Source organism: Protopterus annectens, chromosome 4.part0 (genome assembly GCF_019279795.1).
Source record: "Protopterus annectens isolate FY-2018-M chromosome 4.part0, PAN1.0, whole genome shotgun sequence".
NCBI classification, from domain to species: Eukaryota; Metazoa; Chordata; order Ceratodontiformes; family Protopteridae; genus Protopterus; species Protopterus annectens.
In genome coordinates, this window is record NC_056733.1 from 1,434,807,252 (window position 1) to 1,434,822,507 (window position 15,256).

Below are 15,256 nucleotides of genomic sequence, written 5' to 3' on the forward strand. Positions count from 1 at the left end.
AGGAATCTTGATGAGTGGATGGGAGATCGTAGGTTTACCCCGGGTATCACTTCTGTGTCACTGTTAGACAGAGGCACAGTATACTAACCTCAAAAAAGGGCATAGCAAAATTAATTTAAAATGGGTGGCGAAAGCCATACACACTCTGGCTAGGCTTATAAATGCCCTAGGGCAGATAGCCTAGTATGAACCTATGAACCTATGAACCTACTATCATATGCTTCACTGTAAGGTTCATAGGTAATCATGAGGCTAACAGACTTAGGAGGCCTTATTAAACCTAGCCATTTTTCACGTTTGTAAATGACATGATAAATTACCTATGGGCATCTAGTTGGGTTTAGGTGGCAGAGCATTTAAAAGCTGCCTGTGTCCAACAGTGGTATAGTGCCAGTCCATGGGTAAATTTTCTGATTTCCCATCCATTAGTTCAGGTTGTGTTTAATTAAGATCAGGGTTGAACTCTACTTCACATGGATAAGGAAGCCTGTTTCAGAGTAGAGTTTGAGACACATATCTGTCCCTTCAACATGTCCTACTAATTTAATTTATTTTATTTTATGTATTTATTTGAATTTGTTTACTGGGGTAGAGCATTGATTGAATCTAACCAATTTCAAGTCTCAGCCAGTTGCAAATTAGGTTTATGTCCTTCGACTGGTTATCTCTAATGCTGTTAGACTTAAGAATGTGCAGGAAATCCATTAGTATCGGATCAGATGATGCCGTGAATGCCAGGCACAGATAACTTCCCAGTAGTCTGTAGGAGACTGAGTGCAAAGATAAGGCTATGAGGCAGTTGGTGTATTCCATGTGGTTAATGCCTTGTATTTTTTTTGTGAGGACCTTCTGTGGGCATTCCAGTAGTTGCATATGCTTGGTCAGGTACATACAGAAGGGAACATTGTACTCCATGACTGGCCTATTGAGGGCTGAGTACAGCAAGACAATAACATCCTTGGACCTGAATGTCATACCCTTGCTCATACGTTGTGCAATATAGAATGATTTCATTTCAACAGTATACACATAATGGCCAAACTCCAAGTCACTATCCAGATATGTACCCAAGTCTATAACTACTAGGTATACTGTTAGGTATGTCTTTGTCTATGTGGTAAGTCCCCAGGGTGGCTGACTTTCCAAAGGCTACCATTATACATTTTTTTCAAATTCAGTTTTAGACCATGTCTCTGGCACCAATTATTAGTTTCCAAAAAGCCCTCTTGGAGGATATTAGGGTCACTGAGGGATTCTATGATTGCACTGAACTTGCAGTTGTCCACAAACTTGGTCAACCAGAAGACTTTGATGTTAGCTTTGAATTCCTAACAGTAGATGGTGAAAAGTAGTGGCCACAGCATTGAGCCAAGAGGGACGCCACTAGTGACTGACATTTTTGTGGAGGTAGAGCCCCTATCCTTACTTCCTGTGTCCTATTTGTGAGCCATTTGACTATCCAATGGGTGACATAGTATTCTACTTCTTGTTTTGCCAGTTTGTTGACAATGCCTGTATGGGGAATAGTGTTGAATGCTTTGCCAAGATCAAGATAGGCAGTGTGCACTGTTTTGCCCTCATCCATAGCTTTGGTGACTTTCTTAAAAAAGTCCACTAAGTTGAGTAGACACAGACTGCCTTTGACAAAGCCAGACTGTGTTGGGTCCAGAGTTTGAAGGTTTCCTATGTTTTTATTTATAATATCCATGATAATTCTTTCCATGGCTTTACATTTGGGACTGATCAGATTTATTGGTCTATATTACCCCGGCTCAATAGGTGGTCCACCCTTGTGCGGAATAATAACTGTTGCAGTCATCCATTCACTAGGCACAAAGCTAGTTAGAAGACTGAAGTTGAACAGTGATTTTAGAGGACTCAATAGGTCATTGTTTCATGATATTCAGGAGTCATCCCATGATATTATCTGGGCCCATAGCTGCAGTATATTTTGCCTTGGATGGTGTATGGAGGACATGTTCACTAGTGAAAGCTGGGGTGGGGTGACGTTTTAGTTGAAGGTATCTGTTGGCAGTTGTGGGGGGGGGGGGGGCAGGGTGAAATTGGTGTTAAATTTATCACCTTGTAGGTTTACTATATCCTCCAGCTCTGTATAGGTGGCTTCATTTACAATTAGTTCATCACACTGTTGTGGATTACCTTTGAAGTTGCAAACATAGCTGAAAAAGGCCCTGTGGTTGTCTTTTGCCTGTGAAGCTATCTTTACTTCATATGTGGCTTTGATTGACTTGATAAGACTCCTGACTTATGTATGTAGTTCGATGAGGGGGTTTCTTGCCTTGTTGGGCATTACGTGTCATAGTTTTGGCCATAGTTTTCTTCCTTTTGATATACAACTTATTGATGTTGGGATTCCACCAAGATGGCTTGTTCTTTGAGTTAGTCCTGTGATTATTTTGGGTGGGTACAGCTGCCTTATTACAACTGTTTACATGATGGTGTAGGGACTCTGTGAACAATTTTGCATAAGCAGTAGAGTTCACACAGTCTGGAGGGCTTGACATTTTGCTCTGGACCCAACACAGTTTGGCTTTGTCAAAGGCAGTCTGTGTCTACTCAACTTAGTGGACTTTTTTAAGAAAGTCACCAAAGCTATGGATGATGGTATCACTCAGTAGTAGGATGTTTGCTTTGGAATAATTCCTAAATGTTCATGGCTTAGATGGAGTCAAGATATTTTAGTCTAATTTCAAAGGATACATCTTCATAGTCTGACCCGGCAGGCAAGAATGTTACATATAGGTGGGTACAAAGTTTCCCCATGTTTGTGAGGATCTGGTCAAGGATGTTGGCACCCCAAGTGAGAGTACAAATTAGCTTGTCCAAAATATTTGTGTTGACAAAGTCCAGAATTCTCTAGGCCTGCACATTGGAAATTGTGTATATTTCTCAGTTTATAGTGGGGTAGTTGGTCACCCAGGAGTATAGTGTTGGGTTCAATGCAGAGTGACTCCATTTCATTTAGGTATGTGGTTTGGGTGTCCTGGGTCATAGAAGGACTTGCATTAATATGGTAAAAGACTTTGCTTATTCTTTGTTGGACATAAGGTATGACTGTTTTTGATGAATAACGAGACATCTTCATCTATTTCCCCTTCCTGTGCAGTAGCTGGTCTAAATTTGTTGAAGGCACGATAACCTTGCACTGGCATGGTGCTCTCTGAAGCCTTAAACCATATCTTCATAACTACATGGACGTCTATGTTCTCCAGGGTGAGGAGAGCTTGGAGGGAGTGGGGTTTTTTCATTAAATTCATGGCATTGAGCAGTAATACCTTTAGATTATCCTAGGCTTTTGCTTTGTTGAAAGGTTTATCAGGTTGGCATTGTCTACAAAAGGCACTATGGGGGGTGGACAAAATTTTAACCAATATGTGAAAGCCTAAAGGGGACAGGTGCAGACCATTCCTGGTACAGCAGTGTAATCTGTCAACCATATCATTTCAAGCTGACCGATATTGTACCCCCCCTTCAGATGACACCAGAAACTAAACCAATTGTTAAAGTCAATTATCCTATGCTCATATTGTGGCATTATCCCCAGAGAAGGTAGAATGCTGCTCACTGCTAATCTCATGCCAGCCTAGGACACAGTCCAAGAACTCCATCATGTCTCTCTTCATATAGTTCAGAGTGGTAAGTATCAGATCATTTACATCCACATGTACAATGGCAGAGTCATGCTAGTACTTGTGATTTAGTGACCTGAGTGCTTGCATCATCCAGTGGATCCTGGCTGCTGATAGGTAGTTGACCGTGACCCACTCCTTGTTTAGCTTAGTGAGTGGAACATCTGTGAATCTCAAGATGAAATCATATATGACTAGAACATTTGTTTGTGTGGAGGTTTGCCTTATTGGCTTACAAGTTGGGACAACATGGGATGAAGCTACACGTGTCATGGTGGATGTTGCTTTGGTAGAATCGTTGTCATATTGCTGAGGATCCCTATTGTTTTAGCTGTATCTAGGAGACCTGTGAGGTTTGTCTAAATTAAGGGACTCAGCATATGAAAGTGTATGTGCTTGGTCTTTAGTGTTACTGGTAGGTAGAATGTAGTGTTGTGTGTTTCTGATAACCTGTTTGTTAATTGTAGCGGTTGTATGTGAGAGCCTTGCCTCAAGTGATAACGTATAATTCCATCTTTCACACACTGTATTCAGTTGTTTAAGAATTAGATTGTTGTCATAGATTCATAGGTTCATAGGTATATACTAGGCTAACGACTTCCAGAGCCTTTATAAACCTAGCCACGCAACCTAACCCAAATTGGGTAAACATTAGACAAATTATGTATTGTCTTTGGATGCCCATTTTCACCACGTTGACTGAAGAGATGAGAGAAAATGCTTAGTCATGGTTTCACATGCCTTACTTTTCTTTATTACTGTAGAGTATACAGTGTTGTCCTCCTACGATCCCTCCATGATTCCAGAGCCCCTACACCAAGCACCACCCCTTACTCCTGATGTGCACATTGTTTTACTGAAATACATGGTTGTAGAGTGCTATTGCTGTAAGTGTATTCATTCCCCTATGTCGCACATTCAAAATCAGTTTTTAGATGTGCAGCCCTGTTTCTGAATTGTGTTTATCTGTGTGAAGGCAAGTTACTTTCTGCAGTACATATTTCTACAGCATGAATGCCCATTCCTTGCTGTTAATACAAAGAATAAAACCACCCTAAAAAGATGGTGCTGCTCGGTGGGTTAAGTTATAAAACAGGACACTGAAGAGAAAAAATGTATATAACACCTTTGTTTGATTAAGTTTCTAGAGGTTTTGCAGTAAACAACCAGTTTATTTTCTTCAGGTAATTTTGGCTTGATTAGTTTGCTGCTAAAGGTCACATAGTTTTCTTTGAAATTATTTTCATACAATATTAAGAAGATGTGTTTTATAAATGATAGGTATTTATCAGGGTTTCAAATTATTCCAGACTGTGGGTGGCTCATGGCAGTATTTAGTCACATCTAGAATGACTCACAGCAGCTGCCAAATCCCTTCAGCTCGTGGTGTATCTCATTTGACCACTGTGCCTGCGAACTGGTTCTCTCTCAGCCCCCCACTTGCTGAATCCTTAGCCATTGGCCACATCTGCAGTGAAGAAACCAGCCACAAGGGCTTTAAAAAGAAAATAAGTTACTTGACCACTGTCCCTGCGAATGGGTTCACTCTCAGTCCCCCACTTGCTGAATCCTTGGCCATTGGCCGCATCTGCAGTGAAGAAACCAGCCAGAAGGACTCAAGGGCTTTAAAAAGAAAATAAGTTACTTGACCACTGTCCTTGTGAATGGGTTCTCTCTAGTCCCCCACTTGCTGAATCCTTGGCCATTGGCCGCATCTACAGCATGAATGCCAATTCTTTGCTGTTAATACAAAGAATAAAGCCACCCTAAAAAGATGGTGCTGCTTGGTGGGTCAAGTTATAAAACAGGACACTGAAGAGAAAAAATGTATATAACACCTCTGTTTGATTAAGTTTCTAGAGGTTTTGCAGTAAACAACCAGTTTATTTTCTTCTTGATTAGTTTGCTACTAAAGGTCACATAGTTTTCTTTGAAATTATTCCCATACGATATTAAGAAGATGTGTTTTATAAATTATATGCATTTATCAGTGTTTCGAATTATTCCAGACTGTGGGTGGCTCATGGCAGTATTTAGTCACATCTAGAATGACTCACAGCAGCTGCCAAATCCCTTCAGCTCATGGTGTATCTCACTTGACCACTGTGCCTGCGAATGGGTTCTCTCTCAGTGCCCCACTTGCTGAATCCTTGGCCATTGGCCACATCTGCAGTGAAGAAACCAGCCACAAGGGCTTTAAAAAGAAATTAAGTTACTTGACCACTGTCCCTGCAAACGGGTTCTGTGTCAGTCCCCCACTTGCTGAATCCTTGGCCATTGGCCGCATCTGCAGTGAAGAAACCAGCCAGAAGGACTCAAGTGCTTTAAAAAGAAAATAAGTTACTTGACCACAGTCCCTGCGAATGGGTTCTCTCTCAGTTCCCCACTTGCTGAATCCTTAGCCATTGGCCGCATCTGCAGTGAAGAAACCAGCCACAAGGACTCAAGGGCTTTAAAAAGAAAATAAGTTACTTGACCACTGTCCCTGCGAACGGGTTCTCTCTCAGTCCCCCACTTGCTGAATCCTTGGCCATTGGCCGCATCTGCAGTGAAGAAACCAGCCAGAAGGACTCAAGGGCTTTAGAAAGAAAATAAGTTACTTGACCACTGTCCCTGCGACTGGGTTCTCTCTCAGTCCCCCACTCGCTGAATCCTTGGCCATTGGCCACATCTGCAGTGAAGAAACCAGCCACAAGGACTCAAGGGCTGTAAAAAGAAAATAAGTTACTTGACCACTGTCCCTGCAAATGGGTTCTCTCTCAGTTCCCCACTTGCTGAATCCTTAGCCATTGGCCGCATCTGCAGTGAAGAAACCAGCCACAAGGACTCAAGGGCTTTAAAAAGAAAATAAGTTACTTGACCACTGTCCCTGCAAACGGGCTCTCTCTCAGTCCCCCACTTGCTGAATCCTTGGCCATTGGCCACATCTGCAGTGAAGAAACCAGCCACAAGGACTCAAGGGCTTTAAAAAGAAAATACGTTACTGTAGTTGTCTAGCTACATTTCCCTCTTAGCCTGCTACTGTAGAAAGTACCTGGTCTAAAGCAGAAATAACTGGCTCTACCCACAGCTAGGGGCAGCAGCTGCACCCCCACCCCCGTCTGCTGTAAATACATTCCCCATTTAACTTTTTCTTTTTGTTATCAGTAAACCAAAATAAAGTTGCAGGCGAAAAAAGGTAACCCAGTAGATACACTGGAATTGCCCACTTGTAAAATAGAGGCAAAAAGGTACTTAAACTGCCACTTTTTGTCTGCTTCAAACTAGGTATCTACCCAGAAAGGACACAGCTGAAATCAGGTCTATAGATTGTTTTTCCCTACTAGATTCTAATAACTCCTAACAATTTGGCTGTTTAGACACTTACCCTGCAATCTTTAGCCTGGGGGAGTTCTAGCCCGCTCAGTTCTCTACACTCACTCTGCTCCCCTCCCTGCTCCCTATTCCCACCTGCCCCAGTACCTCTGCATTTATTCTTAGCCTTAACTCCACCCCTAATTGCCAACAATTAGGCTACACCACTACTCACCCCCTCACCTACATCCAACACAATCATGCTAATACCTAATATAATAACAATCCTAACCTGCGTAGTTCTAGCTCATATTACATCCTACCAAGGCTCCACAGTCACATGCCCCAACAACTTCCACTGTACTCTCTTAACACCCTCCCTCAAACATTTACACTATAACTACACCACCCCTGCCACCAAAACCATTCTCCCAGTACACACACTCCATTACCAAACACCTAACACACTCAAAAATAAAATATCCCTAAGATACCATAAGCAATTTACTATGTATGTGAAACATATCCTAAACACTCTCTATAAACTAGCCGTCACTGGAGACATCCATCCAAACCCTGGTCCTCCCAAATCCAACCCAACCACAAACCCTAGTCCAAGCAACCCTCCTCAACTCAACTCCTAGCCAACAAGAAAACTACAGACGTATTATAATGTCCCTAAACATCAGAAGCATATGCAATAAAATCCAATAACTACATGCCAGCATAAGCATATATTCCCCAGATAGTCTCCTCCTAACTGAAACCTGGCTCAAACCTCACAGCAAAAGTGAGGAAATACTTCCACCTGAATACAACATCCTTCCCATCGACAGATTGTCCAAAAAAGGAGGTGGTGTAGCATTGATATTTAAACACCACCTCAATATTCAACTCCTGAACTCATCTGCCCCTCACCACAACAATGAAGAAATCCTTTATGCCAATCTCAAACTAAACCCAAACAAAACAATCAATATCATAGGATGCTATTTCCCACCAGGGCAAAATATTACACCCCTAGAAAATCTCCTGAGCTGGGCTAATCTGTCTCTACCCCAGGAAACCATCATTCTCGGTGACTTTAACATTAACTGGCTATCCTGTAATAGTCTCCCAACCATTCACCTTAATCTCCATGGGTTCACTCAACTCATCCAATCCCCTACCTGAATCAACAAAAACACTAATAATCATACCTTATTTGACTGGATCCTAGTCAACAAAGCCCTTCACTTTTACCTAGCAGGCTGCTTACTGGACAGTCTTAGTGACCACTCCCCCACTTTCCTAATTTGGCACCACACAAACAGTCTGAAGCCCATTATCCACAGGCAAATATGGAACAAGTCCAACTTCAACCCCAACTCCTTCATCTCCTCCCTGCAAAAAATTAACTGGTCACCACTAAAATACCTCAGCCTAGATGAGGCTGTCCACTTCTTCAACAGTACCTTCCTCTCCATCCTAAATACCCATGCTCCTGTAAGAAATGCCAAAGTCAGATCCAGGCATGCCCCATGGTTACAAAAGACCACCAGAACCCTAATGAAATCCAGAGATAAGGCCTGGGAGCACTGGCAACTAACATAAAAAACTCAGATAGGCAATCATTCCTTGAACTGCGCAATAAAGCCAAAAAGCATACAAAATTAGACAAATCCCTCTACTATAAATCCACCCTAAACTCTACCAACCAAAACCCTAATCAATTCTGGTCCACTAGTAACACTATCCTCCACCCAGGGAAGGTTGATATCCCCCAGCCGTCCATTCCCCCCTCCTCCAGCAGTGTTGCTGAATCCTTCAACAAACACTTCACTGAAGCTATAACATCTCTAAACAAACAACACTTCCCTACAACAGCCCCCCAACTCCTAACCCTAAATCCCCCACTCCTCCTTTCTTCTTCACCTCAGTACCTACCTCCAACATAAAAAGACTATTGTCAAAACTTAAACCCACCAAACTCGCAGCTGACAACCTCCCCTTTGAATACTTGAAAATTGCAGCTGATACACTAACCTACCCTATTTCAATTCTAATCAACCATTCCATAACAGAAGGCTATGTTCCCTCACTATGGAAAATATCCCACATCATTCCCCTCCACAAGAGCACCCCATTGACCGACTTCTCCAGTTACCACCCCAATGCTATCCTCTCCTCTCTCTCCAAGATACTTGAAAAATGTATCAACACCCAGGTCTCCAACTACCTCCTATCTAATAATCTCCTCTCCAAAACCCAGCATGGTTTCAGGCCATATCACAGTACTACCTCTGCTCTGCTCTCCTTCACCAACACTATACTTCATCACAAAAACAATGGCCTCTTCTCTACTGCCGTATTTCTAGATCTCTCAAAGGCCATTGACATGGTATCTCATGAGCTACTACTCTCCACTCTCCCAGCCTCTCCTTCACACAATCAGCCTGCAACTGGTTCCGCAGCTATCTACACGGATGCCAGCAATCAGTAATCTGGGACGATAACATATCACCTCGCCTCCCAGTTACTCTCGGAGTTCCCCAAGGGTCTATCCTTGGCCCTCTGCTATTCTCACTTTTCAATAACAACCTACATACTGCCACCACACAAGCATCACTTATACAGAACGCAGATGACTCTACTCTCATCTGCTCTGCCCCCACTCTACCAGAACTACAACAAATCACACAGGAATCATTCTCTTCTGTAGAAAGCTGGCTATCCAATGCTCAGCTCCTACTCAACCCAAGTATGACAAAACTTCTCCTGTTCCAACCTTCCAAAGTCATCCAAAACACCCCCCACTTCAACATTCTTGCCAACAATAATACCATCATCTCTCCATCAGAACACACAAAATTACTTGGTGTGGAAATAGGCAACAAACTTAGATTTGACATTCACATATCTCTCACAATAAAAAAAGTTCACAAGAAACTTGGTGCATTATATCGAAGCCGCCAATTCCTAACCAAGGTGGCTAGTATCTCTATAGCCAATTCAATTCCCAGCTAATCTCCACCCTACTCTATGCATCCCCTGTACTTACCAAACTTAAACAGACAGACCTAAACAAGCTGTATGCTTGTTACAACAAAATTGCTAAATTTGCCACTGGAACCTCCTACAGCAACCATCATTGTATCTCCCTTAAAGAACTAAACTGGCTAGAACTCCCACAACTCCTTCACTTTAATCAACTCACCCTCGCTCATAGATGTATTAACCACCCCCTTAACATCCCTTCTCTTCAAACCCTTCTCCAACCCTATCACCCCACTAGGCCCCTAAGATCAAGCAACAAAAATCAACTCACTGTTATCAAACCCAAAAACTCAGCAGGAGAAGCCAAATTTTCATGTACCATATATAAACTTTGGAACAATCTTCCACCCTCTATAACTACTCTACCTTCCAGCAGCCTTTTCAAGACTGCGCTCAAATTCCACTTAGATTTGCACTGGCTTTGTCCTTGTTCTAATCCAGACTAACACCACCACACTTACCTCCCCCCACCTAGACTCCTAACCCAACTATACTACTGCCACTACTAACCACAGTCAGAAATAGCTAGTTGTCTTTACATACTTTAACGTCGTCTGACAACTTTTTTACTAATATAAACGACAAGAAATTATCTTAACTTGCAACATTTACTGTATACTGTTGATAATCAATATCTTGCTATTGTATTAAAGCCAACAACCTGTAATGTTGTTTACTATTGCTGTAACTTTGTATCTCTATTTATCATGTACATGATGTGGAGCTTTTCTCCCTGGGCATCCACTGAAAAAGGACCTGCGTCCAGTCGGAATTTCCCAGAAAACAAATGTAAATAAATAAATTAATTAATTAAGTAGGAGCTGGCATGCTGATGAAGGTCAATGGTTTCTTTACTGATCATGTTTTGAAACACTTTTGGCAGATTTAAAATATTCTATTCTTGTGACTCACTAGTTTAATCTTTGCTTGCAAATGCTTCTGTGTTCCTGTGCTGTAATTATGTTTTAAAACAAGTTCTATTGTTACATAACTTGCATGTAAATGATGTATTTGATCACCAGATATTAATTTATACTAATGTTACTATTCTCATCAGATTGACATGATGCCTGCAACTTCATACTAAGGGGGCTGTTCAGAAACACACAATGTAATTAACAATCCTGTTTCAAGCATGCTTGCTCAGTGCATTATGAAGCAGTGATTCAAAGACAGTTGTAGCACTACAGAGGTATGACAGCAAAGGGACTCATTGTATTGGTCTTGCTCAATATTACCACATGCAAATACAGCAGTTTGAGGCACACCATTTGTAAACTATGTGCTCTGCCCCAGAGGTATGCACCCTGATCAGAACAATGATGTTGAATAATTCAAAGACAACCTCTACTGCTTTATTTGGTGCAGTGAAGACTGAACACTTCAGATGCATACCCACTGCTGTCTATAGCATTAGGGGATCTGTTATCATGGCTAAGTACTGAGAGGCTGTGTGCACGTGTATGTTTGTAGATGCATGAGTGAAACTATGGGATTGTGTGTGTGTGACAGTCCTGATATCTGTGTGAATGTTTTTATATGTTGGCTTTTGTGTGTGTGTGTGTGTGTGTGTGTGTGTGTGTGTGTGTGTGTACATTTTCATAGGTTTCATAGGTTAGTACTAGGCTAACTGCCCTTGTGGGCCATTTCAAGCCTAGCCAATTACCCCATGTGAGAATCAAACCCTGCACCTTGTGCATGTAAGGTAAACACCTTAACCATTATGCTATCCTCCCAGGGGCATATTACTTATGGAAGCATTTAATTCAATTGGAAAACCTACCACTCTAGCTACAGATAATCTCCCTGCAGACTACCGACAAATTGCAGCAGAAGCAATCTCCTACCCTACAGCCATACTCATAAACAGATCAATAACAGAAGCATATGTCCCCACTATCTGGAAGATTGCACACATTATCCCACTATACAAAGGAAGTATCGCCTGTGAACTAACTATTATCCTATTGCCATTCTTTCACCCCTATCTAAAATTCTTGAAAGAGTTGTTCTTATCCAACTCATGGAATACCTCCTCTGTCATAATCTCCTATTGCATACCCACCACTGTTTTCGACCTGCACACAGTACCCCAACTGCCCTACTGTCCTTTACAAACAAAGTTAACTATCACTGAAACAATTCCCAATTTATATCAGCCACATTCCTTGACCTATCAAAGGCCTTTGACATGGTCAACCACAGCAAAATCATCAGTGTTCTTTCCTCCCTTAACCACAGACACAATGCTATTGACTGGTGTCAAAGCTATTTAGCAGACTGCCAACAAGCTGTTCATTGGCACCAATCCCTCTCACAGCTCTTCCCAGTCACCATGGGAGTCCCTCAAGGCTCCATCCTTTCACCCCTCTTCTTCTCTCTCTCTCTGCCAGTCAACTTCACTCCTCCGCTCCTCGTGCCACTATGATTCAGTACACTGATAACTCCACTTTGATCTGCTCTGCCCCTTGTCTCAAAGACCTTCAGACCATCACCCAAGACTCCTTATCTGTAGAATCCGGGTTAACCAGCTCCCAGCTTATACTCAATCCTAATAAAACTAAACTTCTTCTGCTCTACCCCTCTAGGAATACCTCTCTCTCCATAGATTTCCACATCCTCTGTAACAATAAAACTATGATCACTCCAACTGCCCAAACCAAAATGCTAGGGGTTTTAATTGACAATAACTTGAAATGTGATTTCCATATAGACCAAACCATCAAAAAAGTTCACAAGAAGCTTGGCCTACTATATAGAAATAATCAGTTTCTAACAAATAGCGCAAAAGTCACAATTCCCAGGACACACCTTCTATCAACACTCCTATACATTTCCTCAATCCTAATCAACCTCTGCAAATCTGATCTTGCCAAACTTGAAGCTTGTTATAATAAAATCTCCAAATTTGCTTCCAGCACCTCTTACAACTCACATCATTGTTTATCTCTCAAACAGCTTGATTGGCTTGAACCCCCCAACTCCTACACTTTAATCAACAAACTTTAGCTCATAAAATTCTCCACCACCCTGAAAGTACCCCAGCCCTCAAAGATATCATTCAACCCTACTCTGCTTCCAGATCCCTCCGCTCTAACAGTAAACTTCTCCTTCAAGTCAGTAACGCAAATAACTCAGCAGTTGAATCCCTTTTCTCAAATTACACTTCCAAGATTTGGAACAGCCTACCAAGCTCACTAGTGTCTACCCCCTCAACAGTACATTTTTAAAAACTCCTAAAAATCCACCTTGCAAAGCCCTGGCTCTGTTCCTGCAGCTCCCGGGTTAGGACACTCCCATGTCCTACTCTCCTCATCACCCTTCCTTCTATTCCCTCTACCTAACTATATACACCTGCTTTGTTAAGCAATTATGCTAACTGCACTAAACGCCTTGTAAATTGTCATGATCTTCGCTACATTTGCTGTACTAGACATCTTTGTAAACTTAGCTATTGCCTCTTTTTGTTCTTCTGTAATTTTAAATGTAACTACACATACACTGAATTTATTTAGAATGTTATGTTATGTTATGTTACCTACTACCTGTATTGTTATGTTGTATTTTTCATTATTACTTTTTGTTACTATGCTAATTTATTTTTGGAGCTTTTCTTCCCGGGCCTCCACTGAAAAAGGACATGTCCAGCTGGACTTTATCAGTAAACAAATGCAAAATAACATAAACAAACAAACAAATAAATAAATAAATAAAATGTTTGATTCTGAGACATGCAAATGCGTTGCTAATGAGCTTTTGCTCAATTTGACTCTTCTATGTTTCTGAGTCACTTATGACTGTACCACTGCTAGAGATCACCAGTGAAGCACTAGTAGTGTTACAGCGGTAATATCTTTGAATACTCCCAGAGTAGCTGTTTTTGCCTACATATTTGTAACAGTGGTATAAAAAGTATAATCGGTATTTTACAATGACTAATAATACATTTACTTCATATAATTAAGACATAGTATCTCTATTTTGAGTGCATGGACAATGAGACTGTACAGCAGAAGAGAGGCTATTGCAAAACCTTTTTTGTGAATGTTTGCCAAGTTCTGTTGTATTGATAAACAAATATGTATAAAATGCCTATATTGTGACACAAATTGTATAAACTTGCTAATAGTGACACTATTTGTTGTAGAAGAACTAGCTATGCCAGTAAATGATGGCAAACCTGCTGCTGATGCTGGAGGTGCAAAGCCAAAAGAACGCAGAATAAAAAACAAACAGAAAGCCATCAGAGAGAGTGAAAAGTGGGTTAAAACAAATACCAAATATTGCCCCAAGTGCCGTGCATCAATTCAGGTAATGCTGTTAGCAGTTCCTTTCAGTAATGTATGTTTGTCGTTCCAGGAATTTCTGAACATTTTTTAAAAGTGCATCCTTGCCAGACTGTAGAGCTGGAATTCAAGCTAAGCTTAATGGGAACCATTCTAACTGTCACAGATGTGGAGGGGGTGGGGCATGGGGCATGGATATAACTGAACAGGTTTACTCGGATACACACAAAATTCTTTTAAGTCAATAATTTAGTATTTTATAGTATTTCTTTGAGTCACTTCTTTTGTTCTTGTAGGTACATTTATGGGTTTTATGATTCTCCTAATTTCTGTGATTGTGTTATTCACAAGTCTTTATTGAAGTTGCCTCAAACAGTGCAGCCAGGACTCAGTATCAGGTAGCATCAGTCTATGATAGTTTGTGTAGTAATTGTCTGGCTGGGACCACAGTGGCTGTCCCGTTACCATTTTTGGAAGGTGAGAATTACATGAAATTATGTGTGTGTGTGTGGCAGACTGCGCACACTTAAATTGCAGTCATAATTAGGAGAATGGGATAGTCACATGATTTAAAAGAAAAAGTTGTAAAACTTAAATTGTTGCTTTAGCAGAGATTTCTTTACACATTGGCTAAAGCTAAAACCTAGGAACTTGCACTTGTGTGGTGACACACCTGATGTCATTATTGAGCAGCCAGTAGTGTTGTTGGACAGCTCTTTCTGTGTGTTACTGCCCAAACCTAATCCAGAAAATAAAAGCAGGGCAGTTTGATGCATCATTCCCTTTTTTTCATCTGAAACAGCTCAAAATACTGCTTTGTTTTCTTTCTTTTGTGCAGTCTCAGGACCATTTTAAGTGCCTTAATTGGACAATTGCTACAGGGGAGAATTTTCAGACGTTGGTTTGGGGTGGGGTGATGTAGCTTCTCTTTACGAGTGAGTGGTTATGTTGTAGGGGCAGCGCAGAAGGTGACTTTAAAAATTATTAGTA

General features: G+C 41.3%; 1 protein-coding gene across 4 annotated transcripts in view; it reads left to right on the forward strand.

Moving 5' to 3' along the window:
- Positions 1–15,256, forward strand: part of LOC122799893 (E3 ubiquitin-protein ligase RNF14-like) — an 826,975-nt gene that overhangs the window by 601,581 nt on the left and 210,138 nt on the right. For all 4 annotated transcript variants that reach the window (XM_044069268.1, XM_044069270.1, XM_044069269.1 and 1 more), the window contains one exon: positions 14,128–14,291. In XM_044069268.1, coding sequence (XP_043925203.1) covers positions 14,128–14,291 — 164 coding nt within the window. The remainder of the gene's footprint in view (positions 1–14,127; positions 14,292–15,256) is intronic.